The sequence below is a fragment of the Neovison vison genome, chromosome 7 (assembly GCF_020171115.1).
Source record: "Neovison vison isolate M4711 chromosome 7, ASM_NN_V1, whole genome shotgun sequence".
Taxonomy (NCBI): domain Eukaryota; kingdom Metazoa; phylum Chordata; class Mammalia; order Carnivora; family Mustelidae; genus Neogale; species Neogale vison.
In genome coordinates, this window is record NC_058097.1 from 6,772,100 (window position 1) to 6,790,076 (window position 17,977).

Sequence of the window (17,977 nt, forward strand, 5' to 3'; positions counted from 1 at the left end):
CTCTTCCTCCTCCTTTTTGTAATTTAGTTTGTTACCTTTAATTTTTTTTAAACCTGTAAAGAGGGAAACAATTTTTGAAATTTTTTATGGATTCCAGTAAACTTATTCCAAAGTCCTAGCAGAATATGATTACCTAGGGAGGCCAGCGGATCAGTATAGGTGGCTGTGTTCTCTCTGAAAGCATGGGGTCCCTGAGTGCCTGCCATGTCTTCATGAGCTGTGGGTTTTGTGTCCTTGTCAGGCTCTACCTTGGTGGGTTTCCAGTCTCCCTGGAGCCTGGGAATGCCCCCCTAACTGTTCAGTTTCCATTTACCAGGTTCCTGTCTACACTGTGGCCCAGAGCCTGCCCTCCCGTCAGTTTATTTGCCACTTGGGAAAGTAAACAATGACTTCATGCTGACAGTGATCATTTCTGTCTCCAGTCTCGCAGGGGACAAAGAGCAGGCCCACGCAGTGGTGAAGGTGGGTGGTGACGGCCTTCTGTTTCTTCACTGAGAAAACTTGTTGACCCAACTTAACCTCACCAAGTTGGTGACCGGATTGAAGAGAGCCAAGGGCATGACCAGATGAGTCACTGAGCCATTCCTTCCTTCAACTAGTATTTTCAGAGCACTTGCTATGTACCAGGCCCTGGGGACACAGCTGTGAACAAAACAGACATGGTCTCTACCTTCGCAGCTCCTACATCTCAGTGGCCAGAACAGGGGTAGGGCCTTGGATGAGACAGACCAGTGCCATCAGAATCTAGAGGAAGGAGGACCCAAATCAGCCATAATGAGTACATGGCTGAGGCTGGATAAAATCAGGGTAAATTTGAAGGGTAAGGGGCCAGGTGGAACAGGAAGGGATTGGGAGCACGATGAGGTACGTGGCGAGGGTAGAGCAGAGACTTGCCCAAGGCTTGCTTTCAGTGGCTGTTGGCTGCCTGCCTCCAGTGGGCCCAGCTGCCCTCAGCCTCAGGAGAGACTCCGCACCAGGTACAAAGCCTTCCAGCCTTGCTCTGGTTTGCCTCGAGAGACTGACTTCAGGCTCCAGGTTTTGGAACAAGAACTGGTGAGCTGAGGTCTTCCATGCACTGAATGTGCTTCTGGTTTCCCTGTTAGGTGGGACTTGGAGACACCCGTGTTGAGAACGTGGCATTCCAGGCTGCAGTGCTGGAGAATATCACCGCCACTCTGCAAAGCGAGAGGGACCCTGAGCGGCTCTTCCAGCTGGCCAGAGCCGTAACATCCGTGCTAGACCAGGAGTGCCAGGGGCACGGCTGCAGGCGGCTGCTGAACATGGACATCAGACAGAAGGTGCTCAAGATGGGCCTCTTTCATGCTGTCCGCTGGGCCCCGGGGTCTATAACAGCCATTCAGGGTGAGGAGTGAAATTCACAGAGCTGGGAAGCCTCGGTATCTGCCGAGTTGATGCCTGTTGACATCAGCTCCCTCTCTGGTCCTTTCGCAATAAGTGACCTAAAATGATGGAAATCTGCTTGCCCTGCTCGGCCTCATGGAGTCAAAGGCTTCTATGGCAGGGGAGAATTTAAGAGTATTGCTCCAGGCCTTCCTGTCAAAGATGACAAATCCGAGGCTAGAGGAGAAATGTGGCCTGGCCTCACTCATATAGTTAATGGTCTGGAGTTAGACCCTGAAGGTCATCTCACCTCTGCCACTTGCCATCTGTACTGTCATGGCTGGTGAATGAACTTCTCTAAGCCTTAATTTCTCCATCTGGAAAATAGGGTTAATAAATAGTATTTTTCCTCATAAGGTTAGGTCAAGCCATTTGAAATTACTGACATTCAACCAGTGTTAATCCACAGAGCGGCCATCTCACGTGTTACAAGCTGACAGGACAAACGGCTATTGCAGAGTGGATGATGACTTCCACTCCTGGTATCCGCTGTATGAATATGTGTGGGTGCAGGTGTACACACATGCGTGCGCGCGCGCACACACACACACACACACACACACACACAGCATCACATATACTTGCTGGGCATGGAGAAGAAAAGAAAGACTTCTCTGGTCCCCTGAAGAGTTGGCATGAAAGTACTTAGCATGGTACAGGACATGTGGGAAGTGATGGCTGTCATAGTAATTACTTAGAAATAAATAACTGACATTTACTGACCACCTACTATATCCTACCAGCCCCAAGAGCTTCAGGGATATATAATTCTCACTAAAACCCTACAAGGTAAATGGTGAGATCCCCATCTATGTTACAGAAGAGGAAATAGGGCAAGAGAATTTTAAAAGTCTGCCCAGGCCAACATTTCTAAGAAGGTGGTGAAGATGAGGTTCCGACCCAGATTGGCTCTTCCCTGTCCACCTCCTGCCCTCCTATACCTCTCACCCCTACCCTTGTTTTACATTAGCCCCTCTCTACACCCCCACACATTCCTGGTTCTCAGTCTGGGTTGCATTCACTCTGAACATTACCTATGGCAGACTTCCATTTGGATGTCCTGCAGTCCCCGAGCCCACAGATTATGCAGCTTGACCCAAGGTTTCCTCATGAAATACCGGGGTCCTGGCAGGAGGAAGGTATAAAATTCTAATGGAAGCACTAAGAAGAATTTAAGAAGGGCTCTGTTGATAAAAATTGGAGTTCAGCCTGAAGTGACCAGAATCTGGAGGGGGCAACTGCATGGTGGGGGTTCCCTGGTGGAAGCAATGGCCGCTGAAGAATGAGGCAGTTGACCCACCAGTGGCCCAGGCACCAGGAGAATAGCTTCTAGCTCTCTCTCTTCCTGCCCTCTCATCTCCCACTGAATGAGCTCACTGGCCAGAGAGGCAGAAGCCAGTAGCATCTCCATAGAAGCTCCCTCCAGGATAGTGATGGAGGAGGGAGGGAAGAACTGCAGAGGCAAACAATTTCTCCTACCGGAACATTCTGACCAGAGTCCCCTATATACTGGCCTATTCTCTCCTCCATCCAAGCCAGAGCCTGTTTGCACCCTAAGCTAACAGCAGACACACCCGAGCTCTGCAGATCCAGGAAGGGCCGTCAGACAGGTAGGCTGAGTGAGTAGGCCGGGGGAGGGGGACGGTTCACTCAGATCTGTGCTGTGCCAAATGGTCGCCACTCACCACATCTAGGAACTTACATCTGAATTAAACATTAAACATTAAATTGAAATAAAGTTTAAAATTCAGTTCTCCAGTTGCACTGGCCACATTTCATGGGTTCAAAAGTCACATGCGGTGAGTGGACAGTGCAGAGAGAGGACCCTTTCGTCACTGGGGAAAGTCCTCCCTGGCAGTGCTGAAATTATATTCTTAGTTTTTCTCTGTGACTGTCAAGGCCAGCCCCCAGCCAGCCCTTCTTAGGGCTCTGTGGCTTAGAAAGCACAGTCCCCAGAAGCCTCTGTGCTCCTCTCCATCTTCAAAGCCAGCAGCTCAGCACCTTCAGATCCTTCCCCCATTCCCTCCTCCTCTCTCCAATGCCTCCTCCCTCCCTTCCCCCAACTTACCCTCCTCACTCCCTTTCCCTTGTTCCTCCAGCCTCTTCTTCACCTCTGCCTCCATCCACACATCTTCTCTGAGTCTGATCATCCTACCTCCTTCTTACAAAGACCTCTGTGGTTACATTGGTCCCACTTGGTTCATCCAGATCCACTCCCATCTCAGAACCCTTAACTTAATTAAAATTCCAAAACAGGGGCCTTTAGATAGCTCAGTAGGAGGAGCATGTGACTCTTGATCTCAGGATTATGAGTTCAAGCCCCACATTTCAGGGCAGAGTGTACATAAAAAAAAAAAAAAACAGAAAACTCCAAAACAATTTGATAAAGTGTCTTTTGCCCTACGAGGTGACATACTGGTGTGTTTCAGGGATTAGGATGTGGACATCTTTGGGAGGCCATCACTCTGCACACCACACATCCTACAAAGCAAACAGAGGTCTCTTGGCTTTGGAAAAGCTTTTGGAAAACCCCAGATGAGCCTAGTCCTTTGCCCTGACTCCAGATCTTTCTGAAATGGTTTCATCAAGCCACTGGAATTACATTTCCTCTCCCCATCTTCCTCCCTCTGCATCAAGGTCAGAGAGCATGTGCTGGGGTCACTGTCTGCGGTCCCTGCCACCCTGGGGGACATACAGAGGATACAAAGCTTGGCCCAGGTGCTAAGAGAGGTGACCCACCCCCCCGAGGAGCTCACGCCCAAGGCCCAGGTAAGTGAGGCCCATCTGCTGTCTCAGGCCAAGTCATGCAACACATTCCTCCTCAGTGGGTAAATGACAACTCATCCCAGGTCGAAGGTCCCTCAATCACAGGGTCAGCGAGGCTTCAACCTTCTTGTTTCTAAGGGTCCTGCGTGGGTGGTGCCAAGGGAGGGATGATGTCCTCCTGCAGCCCCTGTATCTTATTCTGGATGTCATAGCCTGTGTACTCATACACCCACTCCCTCACCTACCAGTGGCACCTCAAAGGAGTAGCTGACTCTAATCACTGAGTGACATTTAAGTGTGTGCCCAGATGCTGCTGCTAACCTGCCCATGTTCCCCGTTTCATATGTTCCCATGTGCCCCAGTACATATCAGACTGATGTCCAGCTGCCAGGTCCTGCCTTTCTCTCTTCTACGACCCTGACTCACCAGTCACTCTGCCAGCCCACATCTTAAATTTGTGGCTCAGGCTCAGCTTCTTGGACGACTCAAACGAAATCACCATGCTCCCAGTGTTATTGTACCTAAAGGTTAAAAAAAAGAAGCCCTAAGTCAGTAATAGGGGAGACCTTACCCTGGCTCTGTTCTACCTACTGGCAGGAGGTTGTGCCTTTCAGATTCTCCATCCTGAGGCCAGCAAGGCTGAACTTTATTTCTGGGGCCATGATGCTATTAACGTCACACTTGCCACTGACACACCCATTTGCTCATCCATCCATTCCATGTGCATACATCTATTCAGTGCCTGTGTACACCCATTCCTCCACCCTTCCATTTACTTGTCCATGCATGAATTTACTCATTCACTCAACAAATGCTTCCTGAATGTCTAGTATATACCAGGTACTGGGCACACACTGTACATCAAGAATATGCACTCAGCATATACTTGCTGAGTGCTGTGAAGTGTGTAAGCCTGACAATTCACAGACCTGTACCCTGGGGCACATAATACATTATATGTTAATAAAAATAACTAATAAAAAAAAGTTTTAAAAAGTCACATTATAAAAAAGAATGCCTGGGGGCACCTGGGTGGCTCCGTGGGTTAAAGCCTCTGCCTTCGGCTCAGGTCATGATCCCAGGGTCCTGGGATCGAGCCCCACATCAGGCTCTCTGCTCCACAGGGAGCCTGCTTCCTCTTCTCTCTCTGCCTGCCTCTCTGCCTACTTGTGATCTCTGTCTGTCAAATAAATACACAAAATCTTAAAAAAAAAAAAAAAAAGGAATGCCTGTAAAGCAGATCGCAATGAAAATATTTCTTTTAGTTTAAAAAAAAAAAATTCAGCTAGTAACACAGACATTGTCTCTGCCCTCACGGCTCTTTTAGGGCACTGGGGCAGCAAGGCTTTACACAGTTTCACAAATACAGGCAGAATTACAAAACGGGAATAAGTGTCTTGTCCATCCATCCTTCCATCTATCCATCCCCCACCCGCCCATCCTGCCGCCCATCTCCTCAGCGAACGTTTACTGCTGTGGGCTAGGCGTTGTGCAGGGCACCCTGGAAAGCTTCCGAGATGGACGAGGCTACTCTCCTGCAGGAACTTAGCACATTGTAGGGAAAGAGAACCTGACCTCAAGTCAGTGACACAGGCAGCCTGTGCAACAGGCCCAGATTTCCCCTAGTTTGTCTCCCCACCTCGCTCCCCTCTCTTGCAGCCCTTGTCCTCTGAATGGTGCAGGGGATGGTCTATCAGGCAGGGGCTCACGCTGCCTTTCCTTCTCCTTTGGGTGAACCCAGCGGGAGGCCATCTGGGCTCTGCAGCATGCCAGTGAGGCCCTGTTGGCAGTGAGTTCCAAGGTCCAGCCTGAAGACCAGAGGCGCCAGGCGGCCACCAAGGACCTGTTTCAGGCTGTGGGTAGTGTGCTGGAAGGCTCCCTGTTCTTCCAGGGACCAGAAGAGCCTGCAGAGGCCAAGGGCAGCCAGGTAGGTGTCTCAGCCCAGAGGCGGATGACATGCCCACATGCTACCCAGCTACCATATGCGCAGCTCACACCAGCCTTTCTAGATGGATCTTTCTCCTCATCTTGCAGATAAGGAAACTGAGGCTCAGAGGTTAAAGTCCTCTCTGGGGAGCTGGAAGAAAATTTACAGAGACCAGAGCTTCCGGGAGGCGGAGCAAAGGCTCTGGAGTGAGGCAGCCTAACTTCTCATCCTGGCTCCATCGCTTTCAAACCTTGAGACTTGGGCAGGGTACATGACTTCCCTCCTTCTCACCCCTTATCTGTAAATTGAGGCATTCCACCTCATCCCAGATAAACTGCCAACTGGAGAGATCACATGCCTAGCCCACAGAGAATGTTTTTAGAAGAGAGGCAGCCGTAGAGTGAGAACAGATGAGGCACGGTCTCGTGCGGCCCCAGCACTCCTCACGGGGTGCAGCAGGGGGAGGGCCTCCTAGGATGGCATCATGATGGAGCAGGACAACCTTTTCTTGCTGCTCCGGAGTCCTTTAGCATGTGGGGAACACACACACAGTCACACTCACACACTTAAACCCATGCACTCACACATATCCACAGACACTAACACATTCACTCACACTCATACACCCTTACAAGCTTTCACTTATACTCCCACACATGCCCTGAAGCACACAGTCTTGCACACACTCACAGAGATGCACGTTTATCTCATATCTTCACAATGGCCACACAGCCACACACACTCACACGAACAGACTCACATACGTGAGTCACATACAAGAAGCACATACACTCATTTATGTTCGAACACTTACACTCACACACACCCTCAAACCCACATTCACATTCAGACACACAATCACACACTTAAAACACGCAGATACTCACCAACACAAGATTTCTTATTTTCACAGGTCACCCTCAAACACGCACATACTCACATTCACTCAGTCACACACACACAATCTATGAGGACATCCGGCCCTTCTAAGACACTCACACCAGCCTTGGCTGTGGCGAGGCTGCAGCCTCATCTGGGGGTCTGGGTATAGTGAGGAGCAGTCTGGGTGACCCTTGAAATGGCTCCGCCTGTGGTTTTCTATCTGCCACAAATAAGACCTGGGTTGTGGGTGGCTGTCAGGGCCAGAGCGAGCAGCGCAGAGGCACACAGTGGGATAGCTCAGCACAGACTTGGGAGCCAGAGTCCTGGTTGCCTGTGAGTCCTGGAACTTGCCTTTATCAACATGTGACCTCCGCAAGTCACTTAACCTTTGTGTGCCTTTGTTTTCCCATCTGCCAAATGGGTCTAGAGATAGCACTCACCTCCCAGAGTTGTTCTGAGGATGAAAAGGGATTCACATGCCAAAAGGGGTTGGAACCTTCATAAATGCTTATTTTTCACTCCCCACTGAGCCTGGCACTCAGTAAACAGCAGTGCTGTCCCTTCCTCTCTCCTCTGCCCTGTCCCCGTCTCTGCTGAAGGTCCCACACTAACATGGTGACAGTAAACAAAGGTGGCATACAGAGACAGGTCTCCAGCAGTATCTCCTGCTTTCTTTTCCAGATGGCCTCCATTCCCCAGCTGCTCAGAGTTGTGGAGCATGTGCAGGATGCCCTCCTTCTGGGGACACTGCCAGGGGATCTCCCAATCACTCTGGCCAACCCCTCCATCTCCATATACACAAAGAGGTAACCAGCTGCACTGAGGTCCCCAAGAAAGCTTGCCCCCTGACCTGGCTCAGTCCACACCCACATCCCAAGACGTTGTAACGAGCAGAGCCCAGAAGACCAGCCTTGGAAGTGGGAGATGTGAGGGGAGCTGGAAGTGGGAGGGCTTTTCACTGAGAGAAGGTCTGTGTGTTTGCACAGCGTAGGAAGGGAGCTGGTGAGTGCCAAGTCCCATCTTGGAGCCACCCACAAGTCCTGAAAGATGGGTCATGATGGAGCCATGCAGGGAGGGAGGCCGAATGAAGGAGGCCTGCCCATTTTTAACTACGTTCCCAGTGCGCCGGGCCAAGCCCATAGTTCCACAGAGCTGTGGGGATTCAAGATGCTCTGGCCTTGGCAATCCTTTACAGAGCGCCTGTCTCTCACTATGCCCTCCAGAACCTGAGGATACCCCCACCCTGCATGCCTCCACCTGATAAGCAGGGGCAGGCACTCCTGGGACCCCTGCAGTGAGCACCCTTCTATGATTCCTTGTGCCAGGATTACCCTCTTGGGGGCCAGGGACAGTTTCCCAAAGCAGCATTCTTATCAGAGCTAGGGTCTGAGATAGGTCCCCAACCTAATCAGATGTACGACAGCAAAGGCCAGAGAAGATGGGTCTAGAAGCCCAGGACATCAGAATCAAGTAGGTAAAGGGGATAAGCCTGGAGAAATGTCCACATCAAAGCTCATTTATTCATCCAACAAAGTATGTGCTGACCACCATTACACGCCAGGAGCTCTTCTGGGCATTGGGGGCGCAGCAGTAAACAAAGCTGGCTAACGCCCTGCCCTCGTAGAGCCTCCAACCCGGTGCTGGGGGCGTCAGCTGCCTCTCCTGTGGCTCCTACTGATGCAAACACGCAGAACCATCTAAGGGGACTGAAACAGAGCCACCTACTCCGATAGCAATGCCAGGATTCCCTGCAGTGCAGGAGATTTTCCTCTGACACTGGCTTTCTTCTCTCTCTTGGCACCTCTGCTCTCACCCTGTGGCCAGAATACAGCCCAGGAGCTGGCGAGGCTCCTCTGTGCACACTGCAGCTGCCGGCTCTGCAACTTTTATCCTGCCTGCTGCCTCCTACCTTGGCTCCATGGAGGACAGCCCAGAGCCTGTGGACATCAGGGTAACAACAGCAATAACCTCTTTGGGAGCAGCCCTCTACAGCTAATATGGCACTTTCACATGAGTTTGCTCAGTTTCGTTAACAACCTGTCCGTTCCGTAGTATTACTATACCCATTTTACAGATGAGGTTCAGTGACTCACCCAAGGCCACAAGCAAAGTGACAGAGCTGGGACGCAGATTCAGGCCTTCTGATACCCAAGTCCATCCATCTTCCACTGCATTGTGGAATTTCTCCAGCAGCCTTGGTTCAATTAGTTACTGGAAATAAAGCTCTTCAGACTTCATTCCATAAGCAGGAAATGGAAAACCCAGTGCTCCTTTTGCTCCCAAGTGAGGGCACATCTGACTGTGATCCTTGAGCCCCAGAGAAGGCAGACAAGTATCTCTCTCCTAGAAAATCATTGCCTTTGCCAAGAAGAAAGGGTTGGAGAGCTTCATGGTCCATTGGCTGCAAAGCTCTATAGGTCTGAGTGGGTCCTCAGCCCTGGAGGGCAGACACACACCAGGAAGGCCAGACACAGCTAACAGCAGTGTCCCTCACTCACCCCATTGGGTCACTTGTCTGTTCTATCTTAGGAAACCTTATCACTCACATAAGGACGCATTCACCTTCCAGCCCTTGGGGGCCTTGGCCAGCACTCCTTGTTCTTGGTTTCAGGTGATGAGTTTCCCAAAGAGCCCCTTCCTGGCCCAGAGTCGCTTTGATGTCAGTGGAACTGTTGGTGGCCTCTGCCTGACCAGCCCTAGTGGACATCTCATAGCCATGAAGAATCTGTCGGAGAATATCGAGGTAGAAGTTGGGGGTGCTGTCAGAAGTCCATGTCACTTCTGTTTTCTTCTTCAACTTGGTTGGGACCAGAAGTTGATTAAAGAGGAGAATCATTAAGAATGGTCATTACGCTATGTGACACACTGTATTTTAACTTAAAACTATAAATGTATATCGTTGATCTTTGGGTGTACGATCGAAACGTTTCTTTAAATCTGTTAATTGGAATTTTAATCATCTTCATTATATAAACCACCCTTAAAAGGCAGCCTCTAAAATGCCAGATTTTCTTTAAAATGAAGCAAAAACATAAGCACGCCATGGTGCAACAGGAGTTCAGATTCTTTTGAGATTTTAGTGAGTTTTTTAATCTTCTAGTTTCCTCACCAATGACCACTAACAATGTTTAGGGATTCATCTTTCCTATGTCTTCTCAAAGCATTCGACTTAAGTTCTTATGCAAATAATTCTTTTCACACTACTAATCTGCCACTCTCTGTCACTCTGTGAAATGTATCTCAAATGTACCTTTACAAGCACAAGTACAATGGACATAAGCAGCTTTGGGATCAAACGTAAGTGCTGGTTGGTGAGCACCCACCTCGGCTGACAGGAGAGAGCTGCCAGGGGTTGGGTTCTCTGGAAGCAGGTACTAAGGAAGAGCTTGGGGTGCTAGATGTTTGCTAGAAACAGTAAACAACCCTGGCTGTGAAGAGGGGGGAAGGACAGCAGAACTGGGCAGAAGAAGAGGTCAGATTGCAATTCAGACCTCACAAAGACCCAGTCAACCCAGAGGGAAGCGCTGTAGTAACTATTAGCTATCAGGCCTGTATTAATCAACCTTTTTTTTTTTGTAACTTTTGATATTTTGATATCTTAAAAATCTTGCTGCTAAGAAAGAAACTGGCCCCTACCAAGGCCAGCCATCCTTTCAGATAGCAAAGGGCTTTGCCAGGGCATGCCTTTCATATGCAGGCTAACCAATCCCAAGTCCATACCCTCAACCAGCCCCTTTATCTGACTCTCACACACCAAGGCAACATTTCCCATCCAAAGCCATCCTGAGGCCATGTTCCAAGTTACCAGAGACCATCCCTATAGTCCCAAAACTGCCCAAATTATTCAAATGGGTTTACTCTGTCCTGCCTTGCCTTTCCCGTGGAGAACCCAGTAACAGCCCTGACCTGAGCGTTCCCCTGGGCCTGCTCCTGCCCCCTAACCAGGTATTTCTCCTCTGGCCCTGCATGGCATTGTGGTCTCCTCCTCTCAGGAAACGTAAGTAATAAATTCTTCTTTCAGTGGCATTGGCCCCTCCATGTCATCACTCAGACATCTCCATAAATTTAAATCCCACAGGTACAAATGAGAAAAGTGTCCCAAAGCAGGTCAGTGTGTCAGAGCCTTGTACCTTCTTCTTGACCACTGGATACAGGTGGCCCCAGGGAGGGTGTGCCTCAGACAAGCTAGGTCTCTGCTGCCAGGGCTGACTCTTAAGGAACTTCCAGCTGGAGCCTGTCTGTTGGCCACACTCCCTGTGACTATGTAGCAGGTCCTTCCTGGAAGGGGAAGCAGGGTGGACCGTGCTCATGTCTAACACAGAAGGCCACCAGGAGTAAACAGTGCATGGTAGACATCAATCAGTCTATTTAAAAAAGGGAACACAGCATCAGTTAATCTGGAAAGCTAATTAAATAGAGAGTGGTTAGGAAAACTTCTAATCTACGAGTAAAAGCAGAATAGTAACAGCTGCTAATTTTTTAGTCTTACTGTGTATCTGGCACTTGGCTAAGTATTTTGTATGTGATACCATTTTTAATACCGTCAATGAGTGTATGTGTTCTTTTCATGACAAGGAAACTGGCTCACAGGGGCTTGTTAATTGGCCAGATGTCCCAGGGCCCACATAGGACAGAGCTGAGATCCCAAAAGAGCTCTCTGCCTCTGGGGCCTGTGCTTCTAACACTTTACTTGCTTGACACTGTCATCAACATGACCACTAGTTCACAAAGCACCTTCGAGCAAACTAGAAGTCTCCCCTCTTTCTGTGCAGATGCAGCCCCAAACCATGGTACATAGCGTGGTAGGTGAACAGCAGCACCTCCAAGGATGTCCATATTCTCATCCCTGAGCCCATGGATTTACTACCTGACATGGCCAAATGGACTTTGCAGGTGTGGTTAAGGATCTTGAGATAGATGATCCTGGATGACCTAGGCAGGCCCAATGTCATCATGGGTGCTCACAAGAGACAGACAGAAGAAGAGTTAACTACAGATGAGAAAAGGCTGATTTGATGACAAAAGCAAGAGGTTGGGTGATGTGAGGAGGGGGCATGAGCCAAAGGACATGGGCCCCTCCAGAGACTGGAAAAGGCAAGGAAGGGATTCTTCCCTAGAACATCCAGACAGCATAAGCCTGCCAACATCAGCCCCTGTGAAACTGATTTTGGACTTGCGCCTCCAGAACTGTAAGATAGCAAATCAGTGGTGTTGTAAGCCACCAAGTTTGTGGTCATTACTTAAGCAGACCCGGGAAACTGACAGAATGAGCACAGCACAGAGTGGATCTCAGTTCCCCAGGTGCTCCCCCTGCCCTGCTCTGTCCAGCAGCCCTAAAGGTCACTGGCATTCTCAGCCCCGCACACCCCTGATTTGATAGTTTTTGATAACAGATCCTGCTGCCGAGGCTTTCGGAAGGACACGGTGAGCCAACTGTGTTAAACCTGACCAGTCCTGAAGCTTTGTGGGTGAACCTGACTTCAGATGGGGCAGCTTTGGGGATCCAACTGCACTGGAGACCTGATATCCCACTCATACTCAGCCTGGGCTATGGCTACCACCCCAATGAGACCAGCTATGACGCCAGAGCTCAACTTCCACCAGTGGCTACTGCAGGTATTCCAACAACTGGGCCAGCTTCTTGAGCTTCCTGGGGAATGGGGAGAGGGTGACCAACTTAAAACGTGAGAATCAGAAACCATAGAGGAAAAGCAAAATGATTTGTTACATTCAGTGCTGATATTTTTGATGTTATTATTACTGCTACTATTGTCATTATGATTTTTTTTGGGCAACATTAAGTGACCACGTACTACATGCCCTGAAGAAACTGACAAGCACTTATAGAACCAACCTCATAATCCTCATTACAATCTTTGGGATGGGCACTATGGACATTTCCTCTTGCCAGATAAGAACAGAGAGGTTAAGTAACCAATACAAACTCACACAGCCAAGAAGAGGCAGAGTGAGTATTTGAACCCTCATCTATCTGACTTGGCAGGTGTGCTCTGCACACTGACCTGGGAGTGCCTCCGCTCCTCTGCTCCCAAGTCTTGGTGGGGAGAGGGATTTCCTAGGACATCAAAGAGACCCTCAAGATCAGCTTCCCTTCCAGCTCACCTTTGTTCCTCTCTTCCATGCCATTAGCCCCAGTAACCATGAGGCTTCATGTTGACCTGGATCCCTCTTTTTTGCAGATGGGCAGTCCACGTGGATCCTGAACCCAGAGGACCTGCATTTTGGAGAAGGTGTCTACTATCTGACCATTGTCCCCGAGTCTGACCTGGAGCTGACCACTGGCAGGGACCTCACAGTTGGCATTACAACCTTCCTGTCCCACTGTGTGTTCTGGGATGAGGTCCATGAAACTTGGGACAACTCTGGGTGTCAGGTAAGGAAAGGACACAAAGGAGAAGATAGAGCAGCTTTTTTGGGTATGTCCAGCTCATTTAGGGTCCCCTTTCACTGGCCCTGGTGGCCATTTTGCACCCCTCCAGCAATGTCTTTGTCTATGCTATTCCCTGTGCCCAGAATGCCCCTCCTCCCCAATCTAGTTAACTCCAACTTCAGATCCTGCCACAAGTGTCACTTCCTTGAGGAAAGTGTTACCCTGGCTAAGTCAGATTTCCCACTATAAGCTCTCCTGGTACAAACATCCACTACTCCATAGCACTAAACACAGCACTATTCATTTCATATCTACTCAGGAGGCCACTGAGACCATGTCTGTTCCCTCAGTGCACCGGGAACCCCACAACTCAGGAACAGTGTGCTCGCCATTGGGAACAAATGACCATTAAACAAATGGAAAAATAACTGGGAATCCCTGCTGACTCTGGGCTTCTGGGGAGCCAGGGTGTCCTCTCCAGGGAACTGAACTCAGAGCAGAGCCCTTTATTCTATGGCAGGTGCTGTGTTCCATGCTTTACTTGCATTACCTCATGAGATCTCCACAATAGTCTCTAAGATGGTATAGGTTCTACATTCTACAGGTGGTAAAACAAAGGCTCAGGAAAGTCAACACATTTACCCCAAATCCCTTGCCTAGCAGGTGGGAGAGTTGGGACTCAAACCCAAGTCTGTCTGTCTCCAGAGCTCCAGGCACTGTCTCACCAAGAACCAGGATAGCATATGGCTCTATTAAATGCGATCAGATTACTATCTCAGGTCAGCTCAGCTCAGCTCTACCCATGACATGTCCAGACGTTGGCTTAGAGGCCATCAGAGACCATCTCTGGGGCATTAGTGTTCCTCTTCCCCCTTCCATGACCCTCAAATGCTGTTCTCTCCCCCGGGGACAACCTACCCTGCCCAGAAAACTCCTATTCACCCTTTGATCTCCCACTCTGATGCCACCTACTCAGAGTCTCCAGACATCGGGGGTCTCCCTCTGCTGGACTTCCACAGTACTTCACACTGTCCCCAAGAACAGTAAGCTCTGCATCTAGCTGAAATTTATCACACATCTGTCTCCTCCATCTACTAGACCATAAATACCTTCTTCCATTTATTCAAAAAATATTCACATGTGCGAGGCAGTGGCAATACAATGGTTAGAAAAACCAGTGAGCTTTCAGTCTGGCAGGGAGCATAGCCAAGAAGCAAATGGCACACATGATCAAATGACAATGATCACAAGTCGTGTAAGAAGCCAGGCCCCAGGAGAGCTACAAAAGGGGACTCAACCAAGCTCCTTTGGGGTTTGATTCTGCCACAGCTTCAGCTTCCTTGTCAACTCCTGCCCTGGCTTCTGTCCACCACTCAGAGCTCCCCAAGTGCCTATTAGTGCATTGGGCGCCTGGGTGGCTCAGTGGGTTAAGCTTCTGCCTTCAGCTCAGGTCATGATCTTAGGGTCCTGGGATTAAGTCCCGCATCCGGCTCTCTGCTCGGCAGGGAGCCTGCTTCCCCCTCTCTCTGCCTGCCTCTCTGCCTACTTCTGATCTCTCTGTGTCAAATAAATTAAAAATTAAAAAAAAATAAAAATTAAAAAAATATTGTTAAAAAAAAAAAAAAGACATGGATGCATTAACATGTCCAAGAGACAGCATGTTCCCCACACTTGCAATAGAGGCCTTTGTACCTCATTAACAAGACACTGGATGTGCTGCAACCTTCCAGAGCCTTCACTCCCAGCAGCTGTCTGACGCCCATGCTGCTGGCCTGGGATGTCCTACAAGGCTGTCCTCGGAGACCCGATGTTCAGAAAGGGGGATGGTTCAGCAGCTGGGGGCATGGGCTCTGCCATCAGACAGACTGGGTCTCATCGCATTTCATCAATATTAGCCAGATGACCTTGGATAAGTCACTAGACCTCTCTCAGCATTCCCCATCTGAAAATGGGGATAAAGGGTGGCTACCACTTACAGTTGGGGCAGGGACTAGACGAGACAGGCAGAGAAAGTAGTGTGGTGCCTGGCCCACAGTTAAGTGCTCAGCATAAAGTGATTGCTATGTTGAACAATCTGAACATAGAGAAGACAAAACTACATATAAAATGGAAATCAGGGAAATAATGAACATGAGATTTGGGTGGTGGCTAGGAGGGGGAGAGCAGACTGAAGGAGGACCATTTAGCTAGGTGTAAGTTATTGGAACGTTTCTAGCTTTTGAATAGATAGGGGGTCTTCAGGTCCTTATTATGTTATTGAAATATACACCTACTAATACTAGCATACATGAATATGGAAGCATGTCAAAGACCAAAAGTTATATGAATCCAACAATGTGTACTTGATGCTCATTATACAGACAAAGATACGGATACGGATACAGATATAGATATAGATATATAAAGACCACTGAGGAACCATAAATAAGTAAATGGGATCATCAAATTTGGGTGGAAAAGCAGCACCAAATTCTCTAAACGGCCGAAGAAAGCTCCAAACCTATCGTCTATAGGAACTTCTCAGAGGGTAAAGGCAGAATTACTGCTTATATATTTTCTCAAAGATACTAAAGGTACCATTACTGTCACAAGAGAATGAGCAGATTAATTCCCAGTGTTCGAGAGACTCTCATGCTGGAAGGGTTGGGAAAGCCCAAAGAGGCAAACATGTGGGCATAAAATGCCTGGTCCCTGAGTTCACAGCACTGACTTGGGTTTCTTCTCTGAAACCAGCTGGCCCCCTCCAGGTGTGCCAGGTGTTCCCATAAGCCCCATAGCTGCATGCAAAATGCTGACCAGAAGTGGGAAATGGAAAAACAATGAAGCAAATAAGGAACGAAAATCTATCAATAAACAGTTGGGCATCTGTAGTGCAAAATTTAAAGAGGGTTTCATTCTTGGGGTCACCTAGGACCTCGCTCTAGACACAGCTGGGTGGTATGTGCTGTGATAGGCGCATCCCCAGGGCCCCCTGACTCCCCATCTTGTGCAGACGGGTGCAGCCTGAGGACAGCTAGAGTGGTACTGCTCAAAGAATGAGCCTAGGATAGGGGCCCCTGGTGTGTAGACCTAAGGGGTGAAATTTAGAGAACGCTTTCTTGGTGCTGAGACACCAACTTAGGATTTAAACATCTGTCTTTCCCATTTCTTTACATGATTCCCCCAGCCTGTTTTTTGTGGTGGTTTGTTTTTTTTTTTGTTTGTTTGTTTTGTTTTTTGTGTGTGTGTGTGAGATGACCAATCAGACTAGTGTGGCTGACACTGGGGGCGTCTTAGGACACAGGACTTTCATGTTTAGAAGAAGGAAAGTCTCTGGGGAACTGAGATGATCTGATTACCCCAGATTTCCTCTCAGCATCCAGCGTGTTGCCTAACCTGGAATTAGCACTTGACATGTGTATCTGTCCAGTGAGTAAGCATCAGGCAGAGAATATACTGGAGTGATATGTATCAAAGTTGTGATAATGGCTGCTCATGGAGAGTGGGAGGCAAAGGGAACTTCAACTTCACCCATATTAGTTCTTTAAAAGGGTAGAGAAGACTTGCCCACTGAGAATGATGGGTATAAATTGCTACAGATAACATTCTCAGCATTTTAAAATTTTTAGTTAGGGCGCCTGGGTGGCTCAGTGAGTTAAGCCGCTGCCTTCGGCTCAGGTCATGATCTCAGGGTCCTGGGATCGAGCCCCACATCGGGCTCTCTGCTCAGCAGGGAGCCTACTTCCTCCTCTCTCTCTGCCTGCCTCTGCCTGCTTGTGATCTCTGTCTGTCAAATAAATAAATAAAATCTTTTAAAAAATTTTTTTAGTTAAATAAAAAAGCTCATGGGAATCCTACAGCTGGTCTCCCCAGTGCCCCCTCACAGCAGCGTCCACCTCCCCTGGGCTGGAGCATGCCAAAGATACGCTGGCATCCCCACCAGGGCCTCTTTGGGGTTGCAGGTGGGGCCACGGACCACCCACTCTCAGACACACTGCCTCTGCAACCACCTCACCTTCTTTGGAAGCACGTTCCTGGTGATGCCCAACGCCATTGACGTCTGCCAGACTGCCGAGCTCTTTGCCACCTTCGAAGACAACCCTGTGGTTGTGACCACCATGGGCTGCCTCTGTGTGGCCTACGTGCTGGTGGTGATCTGGGCAAGGAGGAAGGATGCTCAGGATCAGGCCAAGGTGAGGCTGCATGACCTTAGGAAGGGGAGGGGAGGAAGAAGCAAGGTGTTCCCTTCAGAATCTCCAGGGATGGAGCCCAGGTGGGGAGCCAAAGGGCTAGCAGCAAACCCGTGTTGTACCATGCAAGCCAGTTTGCCAGCCTCAAATGTCAAATGGCGTTTCTTATCAAACTGTCTGGATGATTCTGTTACTGACCTTTCACTGAGGTTTTACTATATGCCAGGGATTATCCCATTTAATGCTCCCCCACAGCTCTAAGAAGAAGGTACATGTTGAGAGTCCCCAAGACCCTCCTCAAGTTCAATGATTTGCTGGAAGGACTCACAGAATTCAGAAAAACTGTTAAACTCATGATTATGGTTTATTACAGTGAACAATGCAGGTTATACTCAGCAAAGGGAAGGGTCCAGGAGAGATCCAGCAAGAGCTTCCAGCTGT

The 17,977-nt window shown here is 49.1% G+C and overlaps 1 protein-coding gene across 1 annotated transcript in view; it reads left to right on the forward strand.

Moving 5' to 3' along the window:
• Positions 1-17,977, forward strand: part of PKD1L2 (polycystin 1 like 2) — a 90,238-nt gene that overhangs the window by 36,456 nt on the left and 35,805 nt on the right. Inside the window, exons 15-24 of the mRNA XM_044256016.1 lie at positions 317-462; positions 1,104-1,298; positions 4,039-4,170; positions 5,909-6,094; positions 7,658-7,782; positions 8,801-8,927; positions 9,588-9,719; positions 12,370-12,592; positions 13,177-13,370; positions 17,309-17,539. Of these exons, the coding sequence (XP_044111951.1) occupies positions 317-462; positions 1,104-1,298; positions 4,039-4,170; positions 5,909-6,094; positions 7,658-7,782; positions 8,801-8,927; positions 9,588-9,719; positions 12,370-12,592; positions 13,177-13,370; positions 17,309-17,539 (1,691 nt within the window). The remainder of the gene's footprint in view (positions 1-316; positions 463-1,103; positions 1,299-4,038; positions 4,171-5,908; positions 6,095-7,657; positions 7,783-8,800; positions 8,928-9,587; positions 9,720-12,369; positions 12,593-13,176; positions 13,371-17,308; positions 17,540-17,977) is intronic.